This window comes from Taudactylus pleione, unplaced genomic scaffold (assembly GCF_031769625.1).
Source record: "Taudactylus pleione unplaced genomic scaffold, aTauple2 ptg000121l, whole genome shotgun sequence".
NCBI classification, from domain to species: Eukaryota; Metazoa; Chordata; class Amphibia; order Anura; family Myobatrachidae; genus Taudactylus; species Taudactylus pleione.
Genome location: NW_028284523.1, coordinates 7367703 through 7380567, shown reverse-complemented (window position 1 = coordinate 7380567; position 12865 = coordinate 7367703). Strand labels below are relative to the sequence as shown.

General features: G+C 42.4%; 1 protein-coding gene across 1 annotated transcript in view; it reads left to right on the top strand.

The window, feature by feature from the left end:
• Positions 1-1166: 1166 nt before the first annotated feature.
• KCNB1 (potassium voltage-gated channel subfamily B member 1) overlaps positions 1167-12865 on the top strand; it is a 184932-nt gene continuing 173233 nt past the window's right edge. Inside the window, exon 1 of the mRNA XM_088472211.1 lies at positions 1167-1862. Within this exon, the coding sequence (XP_088328337.1) occupies positions 1296-1862 (567 nt within the window). The 5' untranslated portion in view covers positions 1167-1295. The remainder of the gene's footprint in view (positions 1863-12865) is intronic.

Genomic DNA, 12865 nt, shown 5'->3' with positions numbered 1-12865 from the left:
ATAATGTGTATAGTGTACAGTAGTAACAGTATTAATATAAGTAGCATTCTTTTGTGATAGGGAACTGCTCATAGAGTATGCATATAGTAGTAACATAGTATTAATACTAATAATACTATTACCCCTGAGCTGTTTGCTTTAGTCTACACGATAGTGTGGCAGCATTTATACTTTCCAGGGGTTTGTGTATAGTGTACAATAGTAGTAACATAGCATTTTTACCAGTAGTACACTTCTCCATCAGTTGCGTGTTTTGTACAGTATGGTGATAGAGGAGAACTATGTGTATAGTACAGCAATAACTGATACCAGTACCACTTTTTCTTCAATTATGTGCTTTTATAGTAGCATGAAAGCAGTTTTACTCTCCATGAAGTGAGTGTATAGTGTACAGAAATAACATTAATGACAGTAGCACTCTCCTCCCTCGCTTCTGTACAGTAGTGTGATACATGATAACTGTTCACTGAGTGTGTGTGCAGAGCATAGCTGAAACATAGTATTAATACCAGTAGCATTCTTTTGAGAGCAGCTCCCCTTTCCAATATTGTGAGTATGGAGTACAGCAGTAACATAATATTAATGCTAATAGTACTCTCCTCTATGTGTGCTCTGTACAGTACAGACGTCTGATAGCAGTTGTCCTTCCCATGAGTGAGGGTGCAGTGGTAACATAGTATTTCCACAAGCACTCTTTCAGTTGTGTGATAGAGAACTGCTCCCAAAGTGAGTGTGTATATAATGTAGAGGAGTATATAACTGCCCTTCCTCAGTTTTAGTATGTACACTACTGTGAGAGAGGAGAACTGCTCCTGATCTGTATAGAGTACATCAATAACATAGTATTAATATCAATAGCACTCTCCTCCAAGATTTTTTGTACTGTGTACAGTAATGTGATATCAGTTTCCCTCTCCTGGAGTGTGTGTATGGACTACAGCAGTAGAGTGGATGGAGAGCTCAGCACCACACACTTGTGGACAGCGCCCTTTGCATTCAATGAGCTCAGCCAGTGACAAGTAAAGCCTGGCTGGACTGTTGCTGCTTGAGCAGATTACAGGAGCTATTTGCCTGTCTGATTAATGGATAAAGCACCTGACACTGTGTGAAGGATGCTCTTGCTTACTTTGTAGGTCACAGGGATCCCGCACACAGCAGAGGAAAATGTCTGTCCGATCTCCTCTCCTGGTGCTTCTCTCAGAATGGAGGTGAAGAGAGACAGGTGACACGTGACTGTTTTCACCAACATAGACCAAGCTATTCCAACATTGCCAGAGCCTGTTCATTCCACAGAAATGCCCGGGTGGATGAACAAGCATGGATCCCGCTCCACTACCTCACTGCCTCCTGATCCAATGGAGATTATACGAAGCAAGGCTTGCTCAAGGAGGGTGAAGTTAAATGTTGGTGGTCTAGCACATGAAGTTTTGTGGAGGACCTTGGACAGGTTACCACGTACCAGGCTTGGCAAGCTAAGGGACTGCAATACACATGAGTCCTTGATGGAAATTTGTGATGACTACAACCTTGAGGAAAATGAATACTTTTTTGATCGGCACCCTGGGGCATTCACCTCTATATTGAACTTTTACCGCACTGGAAAGTTGCATATGATGGAGGAGATGTGTGCTTTGTCCTTTAGTCAAGAGCTGGACTACTGGGGAATTGATGAGATCTACCTGGAGTCCTGCTGTCAGGCCAGATACCATCAAAAAAAGGAACAAATGAATGAAGAACTAAAACGAGAAGCGGAGACTCTGAGGGAACGAGAAGGGGAAGAGTTTGATAACACTTGCTGCGCAGACAAGCGAAAGAAACTGTGGGATCTGCTGGAGAAACCTAACTCTTCTGTAGCTGCCAAGGTACCTTTAATTGTCATTAACATGAGCTTCTTTTTGTTTAACATATCTTAATGGTTTCCTAGGTTGGAGATTACTGATATAAATTTATGAGTGTGATCCTCTTCGATCTGCTAATGGAATAATCTTTCTTGCTTGCTTAGTCCAAAACACAGTGAAGAAATACTTAGTTACAGCTGTCTTTGCTGTATTGTTAATTACATCCTGAGATGAAACTTTTATGGATTCGGCTTTGCAAGCAAATAAATGTGGTCTTCCTCCTGACAACTGAAAGAATGTTGTCAGGGCTCTATTTTTCCAAAACGGACATGTAATAAACTAGCCAGGAGATGAAATACACAAATGACCTGAATTTCTATTTTCTTGATTACTCCAGAGTTGGGTCCTATTAAGCGTTTGATGGCAGATACACAGTAATTAGAATACATGGTACTTACTGGCAAATTGTTGGCATGATGATGCTCAAAGAACTATATACTACATGTAGCAATATCTATTTGACTTCCCAATCCTTCAAAACTTGGGAGCACCCATCTAGCTTTGTGTGAGATTTCAGTTGTCCCCAGGTTCAATGATGGACACATAGTCATTAGAATGATCTCTTAGTTAATGGTGTTTATAATGTTGTGGATGAAAAAGATAAAGTCTTTCAGTATGAACTGAATGATTTGTTTGCAGGCTTTGCCTGGATATAGTGGAATGGTTTCCTATTAATGTGTTTATTCAGCTGGCTAGGTTTCCACAAATTTCCACTCACTGATCAGCAAACATCCTATATTCAATTTTTATTATTAACATTTATTTATATAGTTCCAGCATAATCTGCAGCGCTTTACAATTAGTAGATTCAGGCTGGGCCTATACTTTACCTACTAGGTGCTCACATGTTGTCAGTGCATGTTTTCTAGCCGTCAAACATGTTTTCAGAAAGGATATGTGTAGGTAAATTAGTACAACACATGTAATTTGTTAACAATGTAGACTATGCCATATGTCAAGTAATGTTCAAGTCATATGTATGTTTAATGGATAATATTTCATGGATTACACAAATGGCAGCTAAGGAACTGAGCACCAGGGGAAGCTGCGGCAGCTTCCCCTGGTGTTCAGTTCTTCAGGTTTTCTGGACATCCAGCAATGACAATATATCCTTGGCAGCTATGTGTGATTTGGTTGTCATTAATCTTTTCTGCGCTGTTTTATAGCATTGCATCACTGAATGTATACCGTAGACATCCATCTGCACCTGGTGATGTAATAATCAGTCTAGCCCTCATCTATATACCCCATACCGAGGCCAGCACAGGGGAGGAACTAAACTAAAAAAAAATACTTTTTAAACATCAGCCAGATTCCAGGCACTATGAATACAGATTTACACTAATTTAAAAGTGTGTGGCGTACCACCTCTCATTATCTATCTATCTATCTATCTATCTATCTATCTATCTATCTATCTGTCTGTCTGTCTATTGTATATACATACATACACACACACACACACACACAGACGAGCTGCTGAGTATAATAATATATCTGTGTACACACATGAGCTGCTGGCTTGTAGTAGTATTATTGGCACAATAATACTACTACACGTAGTAATACTACTACAAGTAATAGTACTATTGGCACACATTAGATGTTCAGTGCAGTAGTATATCTATGTACACGCATGAACTGTTGGGTGTAGTCGAATATCTATATATCTATGGGCACACATGACATGATAGATGTAATAGTATATCTATGTACACACATGAGCTGCTGGATGTAGTAGTACTGTATATATGCGCACACATGATGCCAGGTGCAGTAGTATATCTATGTACACACATTAGTTGCAACATGTAGACACATCGGGTGATAGAAAAGTGTATGTGCAGTATGTAAACAGGTAGGATGGTAAGGAGACTCATGTACATTAGGTGTATTAATGTAAATATGCATTGGATGTATCTGTATCACGCTGTATTATGTATGCACGTTGGATAATGGAAATAGTGTGCCTGCAGTACATATACACAGTGGATGGTGGGTGGAGTAGCACATGCGCAGGTTGTTCACAAATTGCATGGTGAATGGAGTAGTATCGGTACAGTATATACACACATTTAATGGTGGGTGTAGTAGTGCATATGCAGTATGTATACACATTGCATGGTGTGTGGAATAGTGCATTTGTGGTATGTAAATAGATTGCATTGTGGCTGCTCTAGTATATGTTTCAGTAAGTATGTACAGTATGTACACAAGTATGCTATATGTACACACGCTGCATGTTGGGTAGAATAGTGTATATGGTTTATGTACAGTACACAGGCTAGATGATTGGGTGGAGTAGTGTATACACAGTATGTACACATGTTGCATAGTTGGTGAAGTAGATAGATCTGCAGTAAGTACATGCATTGGATGGTTGGTGAAGTAGTGCTCCTGCAGTTTGTACACATGCTGGATGGTGGGTAGAGTAGTGCATATGCTGTATGTAGAAACATTGGATGGTGGGTGAAGTAGTGTATATGCTGTATGTACACACAGATGGTTTGTGAAGTAGAGATCTGTGGTATATACACACATACTGGAGGATGATGCGCATAGTAGAGTATATGCATTATGTACACTTATTGGGTGGTGGGTGTAACAGTATCTGCAGTATACAATATTTACACATGGGTGAAGTACTGTAGGATTGATATTGCTTTTACTATGAGTAGATAAATAAGTAGCTACAGTATACCCTGCTGAAAAAGTAGCCTGCAATGTTGGGAAGTAGCAGCAGACAGGGAAAACTTATACAAGTCACATATGTTACTCACTAGATTGTCATATAGACACATAAGGTACTATCAAGATAAATATTGTTTTACAAGTTACTCTTTTTTGATCAAATACACATTTTATACCATACAGTGAATTTGCCTTGTAATTACAGTGGTCTCTGGAGCCACCACACAGCTCCCATTGTATCTAAATACTGTGTCCTTTTCAGTATTCATATCCAGAGGTTCTCACTGACATTAAGGTAAGTGTACTGGAAATGCACAGTATTATCTAAAAGGCACAATAAAACCCTCACAGGAATCACATGACTCACATAACTCACATATGCCACCTCATGAAACACAGGACAGATCTTGCACAGCCCACCCCATGAAAACATGACAGGGCACATCAGGGGCGTAACAAGGTATTTGAAGGCCCCATAGCAAAAAGTTTGTAAGGGCCCCTATGTACCATCCAATGGTGAAAATGTGTATAACACATGTAACTTTGACAAGGAAGATGGGTCCCCCTCAGCTCTGGACCCCATAGCAGCTGCACCCCTTGCACTTATGGTAGTTATGCCCATGGGGCATGCCCAAGCTACCCCATGAAACACAGGACAGGACTCAGGCTACCCCATAAAAAATTGTTGACTATCAAAGACCACCCCATAAAACTGAGGGATCACATCAACCACCCTATGACCATATAACAAGGCTCAAACAGACCACCCCACTGTGAAACCCAGGAGTCACAATAGACTAGTGCAATGCTGAATGCAGATTCTCGACTATCGAAAATCTGCACGTGCACAGGACCCGTTCTGCACATTTGCAGAACGGATCCTGTGTGATCGCACGCAGCCCCTGCTATGCCTCTGCCTCATTGACACGCAGAGGCATTTAAGGGGTGGTGCAAGGGGGCGAGGATGGCTAGAAATCTAGATGGCTTCCTGGAAATGGGAGTGTGTGGACCCCGTTCTCCGGGAGTGGCAAGGCCAGGGGCTGCGTCCACAGATGCAGTTTCCAGGCCTCGTAAGCCGGCCAGCCTCCATAAGCTGGGACTTACTCAGCTAGCAGGTGCCTTCCACCATCACAAACAATGGTCGCGAAGGTTATCTCAGCCTGCGACCTCGATCACAGTGCTGGGATCGCAAATGTTAGACACCTCCTGCTGCATTTGCAAGGACGTAATTGCAAAGCTGCTTGCGTGCAATTACCATTGCATTCATCTCTGAATCAGCCCCTATATCTCTATAAAATAGTAATTATCCTAATATGTTTATATGATACAAGTGAGATCCTTATATTTGGAGAGTAGTGAGATCGCTTGACTCAGGACACATGGAGGGGGGATTCTATTATCCTTGCAGTTCTGTCAGAACCTCGCAGCTTGTGTGCTTTTGTGAATTAAGCCCCGAAATCGACTCAATTAGCCCAATCAGTTGATGACACCAACCTAAAACAGGACTTTTCCTTTGTGTTTACACTGATATTTGTACGCGACCCTAAGAGACGCAAGCAGAAACCAGCAAAGGTGGCTCAACCCTAATTACGGGTTAGCGTGCAGTTCACATCGCACGCGGTGGTGCCTCCAGGCTAATTCCTCCCATGGTGTTCCCCTGTACACAACCCTCAATCATGTGATGTTACTGTATATTGTTACATAATGCCTTTGCGACTTCTAGTATCCCCATATTTTATAGGGCAACATTATATACAATACACATTTATTTAGATGCTTCCAAGAAACAGCTGCAATTGATTTTATAGGTGCCAAAAGGTTAATTCTTTATTTATTTGATTGGTTGTGCAGATTAAACACCAATGATCATGAGCTGATACAGTAAATGCAGCCTCTGAAAAACTCCTTTTCTCCCGTTATCTGCTGATGCAGAAGACACATCTCTAACTAATGGCACCTCAATTTCCACTCCTTAAAACTTACAGATGTGTCCTCATACATCTAGCCTCAATACGCCATACAGCGAGACTTGCCTGATGTGAGTGAGCCGCCAGGTCCCGTGCAAATCTGTGTACACCTGAGTCTGTATATGAAGCACAATGCAACTTGAAATGAAAAAAAGCTGCTGCAGCTACATTTTAGTACTTTGTATACAGATTAACAGACTCAGGACCTGATTCAGACCCGCTCGCTAAGGCGCGATAGCGCGCTCTGAGCGATTTTCGCCCATCTGCGAATGCATATAATTCGCAGTGCGTATGCGCAAGCCATTCATTGCGATCTGATTTTTGTTGCTAGTAAGCCACTATCAGGTCGCTGCTTTGAGTGACAGATAGTGCCGTTTGTGGGTGGTAACAGGGGAAGGTGCTTGTGAACAGGGGAGTGGATGTGCGAACGCAGGCGTGTCAGGTCGACCAAAACGCCGTTTAAAGGGCATGCATAATTAGCAAAGCTGTGCTTGCGGCAGGTTAAGGTAACTCCAAGGGCAGCGAGCAGCTCCGATGGCTCTCGTTTGTCCCAATTACTCCTACATTTCCCGGAGATGATGTGTGTTGCGAGTGGCAAGAGGGAGTCTTTAGACACTTGCGAGCGCACTTTGCCGTAGTGATTCTGTCAGGAGACCTGCAAAACATGCACCGTTTGGGGTCCCGAGGACCGAGTTTGAGAACCTGTGCTCTACAGTCACAATAAAGTGGTAAGTGTCAGATTTGAGCAAATCTGTGTATGTGGTCCATTTTGTGGCATGGATCTCTTTTCACGTACGCAACCTAGGAGATTTTGCAACTTGACTGCATCTGTCTTTCCGTGAAATAAGGTGTTTCAAGGTGGGAACTGGGTGGTGGTAAAGTGATGGCATAGATAGATAGATAGATAGATAGATAGATAGATAGATAGATAGATAGATAGATAGATGAAACAGCCTGCTGGGTGCCGTCCCCACCGAGGGCCGCATGCACACGGCATCTATTCACAATAAGGGAGAGCTTGGGGGCAGCCTAGCATGTCCATAAGTGCTGGCCACACCCCCATGAGTGACAAAAAGGGGGGAGTGTCTTAAAGACACTGCCCCTTTTCTAGTGGGCATTCCCCTTTTCGGCAATGCGGGCAGAAGTTGATGCACACAACAGTGCCCTTTTCACGGTCCGGCGCCCTGCCCAGTGCCGGACCTAGAATTAACACTAATAGATTATAGCCAGGTAAGTAATGTTGAGGTGCTTCATTATGCAGGTGGTTGGCATAATGTTGGAGAAGCACAGTATGTCAGTTACAGAAATATTGCACAATATATTATTATATGACTAGTTCTTTACGCAGTGATACCCAGCAGGAGTTGAATTAGTAGTGTTTGTTTAATCTTTTTGTTAGAAGCCATAAACATTGTTATGCTTTAGTAAATAAATCAAGCCAAGAACTAGAACTAGAGATCATTTTATACTCGTGTAGTGTTTAGATTTTTTTTTTTATTATGTCTGGTTGCATCAGTGTCTGGAAAGAGCAGCAAACTGATTCTCTAATAACTTTATTTCCAGCAGCAGTGCTAGGTTCTAAACGTTTTTCTCACTGGAAATGTTCATATTTTTCTATATCGTTCAACTGCACTATGCAATTCGTCCCATATTTCATACTTGTCTACTTTTTAATTCTCCTCTCCAGGAGAAGCCCGGAGAGGAGAAGCCCAGGACCACTCAGGGGCCTGCTCTTTAAGGCATTATGACAGGGGTGGGGCATAATTAAATATTGCGTCATTTTAGCTCTGCCCTCTCCCTACGGAGCTGCGATTCTCTGTATTATCTCCCCCTCCTGTCCACTACACTAGGAAGTTGGCGGGATGTGGGTTATCCGCCCACTGTTCTGGGGGTGCTGGGACTACCTGAAAATTTGGGAGTCTCCCACACCTTCCGGGAGAGTAGGTAAGTATGCCATTATTGGTGTTCAGATGGTCTTGGAGGTCTCTAAACATAAGTGAATGGAGCAGAATTTGGGACTCCTGGACATGAGTGACATTGTGTGTGGGTATGTAGTCATAGGAAACAGTGCTTTCTATTTGTAGACTTGTTTTCTTGCATAATATTGGCACTAAAACAAAACTAATATTGAGTAGTTTAATTGCTCAAAAGCATGTTATGATCACATATGGCAAGCATGACCTGATGGGGATTATGGTATTCCAAGGTACATTTGTAATCTGTTCAGATGCAGCCGATCAGCAGCAAAATGTCCCTGGTAACTATTTTAAAGTGTTGGCAACTAAAAATTGATGCAGCATCTTGTAGTCACTTGTAGTAATGATGTCCTCACACTCTCAGTGGCGTAATATAGGGGATAACATTTTTCAGATGGATGCGTCTCATGGATAGTTTTCATTTGATGATATCATGGCAGGTTCCACTCAGAAGACCACATGGATGTAAGTTATTTAGATCCCTTCATTCAGATAGAATCGGTATGTAATGCCTGCTGTCGGGATGCCTACTGTCAAAATACCAACAGCGGCATCCCGATGGTTGGTATCCCGACAGGGGTCGGGTAAGTATACTTACCCTCCCCCCTTCTCCCCCTAACCCTCCCTTCTTGTAGGCTAACCCTCCCCACCCGCACCCTAACCCTCCTTGTTAGTGCCTAAACCTAAGTTTCCCCCCTTCGTGCCTAAATCTGATCCTCCCCCCTTAGTGTCTAACCCTAACCCCCCCCCAGTGGTGCCTAACCCTAACCCTCCCCCCTAGGGGTGCATAATCCTAACCTCCCCCCAAAAAAAACCACTAACCCGGCTATGCTACCTAAACCAGTGGCTAACAGCTAAGGGCACCCCAGACTTAACTCGTTCAGGCTGCCGTCCTTCTGGATTCCGGTGTCGGGATTAAGATAGGCATTGGTATTTTTACGCCTATCTTAAGTCTTTTGACGGGCTTCCCCCGTCGGTATTTAGACCGACGGCATCGTGGTCGCTGGTCTCATAGCTACATCCCATTCAGATTAATAATAAAGATATTCCATGTCTGAGGGATCATTTGTTGAATCATTAATATTAGATGGATTGGGTTGTTCCATATAGGCCTTGGTCAGTGGTAAACATTAGTACTCTACTGCTCTAATGGGTACATTTTTCAGATGAGGAAAAGCCCTATTGCCAGTGATAATGAGTGTTTTATTTAGTATGCAGTCAGATTGTAGACAGTGACCATGTCAACATTCATAATGTTGAAACCAGAATGTCAGCATTTTATGATGATGTCCACACGGTTAAAATTTAGAAATCATAAATGTCAATGCCAGTAAAAGGAATCGGTATGAAATACGGCCAGCAGTTCGATCCCCGGCAGCGCCTGGCCGACAAAAGCAGAGTTCCCCGGCAGCGGAAGTCCGACAGCGCTGGAAATCCCGATCGTCCCTAAGGTAAGTATAAACTAACCTAACCCACTAACCAATTCCCTCCTTAGGGGTGCCTAACCCTAACCTCCCCCCAAGTGGCTAACCCTAATCCCCCCTCTAAGTGCCTAACCCTTCCCCGCTGCCTAAACCTAAGTCCCCCGGGGGGGTGCCTAACCCTAAGTTCGCCCGGGGGTGCCTAACCCTAACCCTCCCTCCCCATAGCCTAACCCTAACCTTCCCGGGGGGGTTCCTAACCCTAAGTCCCCCCCGGGTGGCCTAAACCTAAAACGGCTGTCCGCTCGCGGTCTCCCGGCGTCTGGGAAATGTCAGGCGTCTACATGTAGACGCCCGGCATTTCACCCTCGCCGGGATATGACAGTCGGGAAGCCGGCTGTCGGTATTAAGGCAGCCGGTTTCCCGATTGTATACCCAGTAAAATGTCGAAATGGACAGAATGTCTACATTAGAGTTAGGGCTAGGAGTTAATGTTAGGGATAGATTTACCTGAAAAAAAACACAAGAAGTTGGTTGGTGCTCATAGACGGAGATTACCGGGTGTGGGTCTGGGAGCAGCCAGGTATAGGGGTCACCAGATTCCCCAGTAAACAGAAATAAATAAAAATACACAGCGTTCATCAATGGGTGATTAATAATGTCTGAGTACACTCAGACATTATCAATCACTCATTGGTAAATGCTGTGTAGTTTTCTTTTCTTTTTTTATCTGAAAAACACAATCTGACCATGTGATCATGGTTGACATGATGAATGTCGACAAGTGGGCACAGCTGGCTATAAGATTCACCATTTTTTCAAAGCATGGAGAAAGCTATTAAACAATCTTTGTGGCGATATGTAAATTGCCAAGATACTTGATCTGTTAACGCCATCTCAGGATGGCAATCAGAAGAAAATTAACTAACAAATGATTTATTATTTAATATATATATATATATATATATATATATATATTGTAACAAAAACCTGGGGAAGTTGTCAAGGAGAGATATATATGCCCCAATTTCTTAGCTGCTAGACAGTTAGCTAGTTAGCAACCTTAATTGCCAGACTACCTGTGAGAGGCTGATAAAAGGTGGGTCAGTTTCTCTAGTCTGTCTCTCATTGCCTGGGGTGCAGGTTGAGGCCTGCTAAGAGAGAGCGACAGAGAGATAGAGGGAGGGAGGGAGAGAGAGACAGACATACAGACAGACAGACCAATGCTTGTGATTGTAAGTGCTGTGCTAAATGCTGTATATTGTGAGTTGTACACTTGGTCACTCCACCTTGAGAGAGTGAATTATATGTCAGTTAGAGTAGGACAGGCTAGGAGTTTTTTTTCTGTTTCTATATTTTGTGCTCTCAAATAAAACTATTTCTCAGCTGCCAGCAATTTTTTATTGAAACTTGTTGATAAATAGGCCCCTATTATTTATAAGTAAAGTCCTGATTGTAGCAACAAGGGTTATCACTGTGATATAAACTAATCAATGCAATGCAATTTATCTGGAAAATATATCCACAATATATCTCCTGTATCACCCAGAGACCGCTGAACTCCTCAAACTCTCGTTTATTTAAACTTTAGGTATCATAGATATCAAGTCAATAGCATAACTCTAACTAAACATCCCATACTGTATGTCAAAACAATCACCAAATGCTGTGCTTCATTAGGAAACATTGTTAATCAGTTCCGTTTGGATGCTTCAGTCTTTCATGTTTCCTAAATGTGTGTGATGTCTTTCCATTGAGGGTCCTAGTATAACAGTATTGGATAAGAACACTATTTTGGAGGTTTCAGTTGAACTTTAGTTGCACTTTAAATCTAAAGCTGGGTACACACTTAGCGATGTGTGTACCCACCGGCGCGACGGACGACCGCACCGCCGACGGACCGACTTAACGGGTGGCTGGTACACATTACAGGATCCGGTGCCAACTGCCCGATATGTCGGCTCCAGGCGCATCTCTCTGCAAGGGGTCGTCGGCTGGATTGTCAGATTGAGCTACATGTACGGTAGGGCCAATCTGACGATGCAACTGACAACCAAACAGGAGAGTGCTTGGTTGTTAGTAGTGTGTACACACTGGCTACATCAGATGACATATCGTCTTTATATCGGCTAATGTGTACCCAGCTTAAGAGAATTGTTGCTTCATTTGTATCAGTACAGTAGCTCAGTGTTCCAGGGACCAAGAGTGGTTCTATTTTTTTTTATTTCCATAAATAACTGCATGCAAATTAATGTAGGATCATTGTGCTCTGTGTACTATTCCTGGCTATTATTAACCTGTAATCTTTCCGTATGTAATAAAAGTCTAATTGAGCTCAGCAGGTTTTCAGCTATTGAAACACATACTACGTTCAGTTTTATAAACTAAGATAATTAATAAATAGTATTATTCTTACAGTTTCGTGCTGGGGAATTGTTACCTCTTGATTTTTGTTTTGTGTTTTTGTGGTGGGGGATTGGGACATTTCCTGAACTCTGAGACATTGTCTGGTGGGAAACATTAGCATTTTTTACAGACTATGTGACTACCGGGTATATTTACTAAAGGTCGGTTTGGGATTTTTGGACGTTCTTTCATCAGTTTTGCAAACTGGCCATTTGCTAACGTCAAAACCAATGGAAAAATGACTAAAAACCTGACTTTAGAAAATCGGACCAACAATGTTTTTTTTTTACATAGACAAGATGAGAAAATGCAGATTTACTAATGGTCGGTTTGTAAAACGACCAAAAATGATTGCAAGCTTGTGTAAACAATTAACTTGTCTGTTGTAGGCGCGTTTGGGAGAAGCACTGCACAGATCAGTATGATCTGTGCAGACTTCATTAGGTTAAAAAGAAAGAATTAAAATAAAAAAAATTGAGTGTGGTCCCCCCCAAATTAAAAACTAG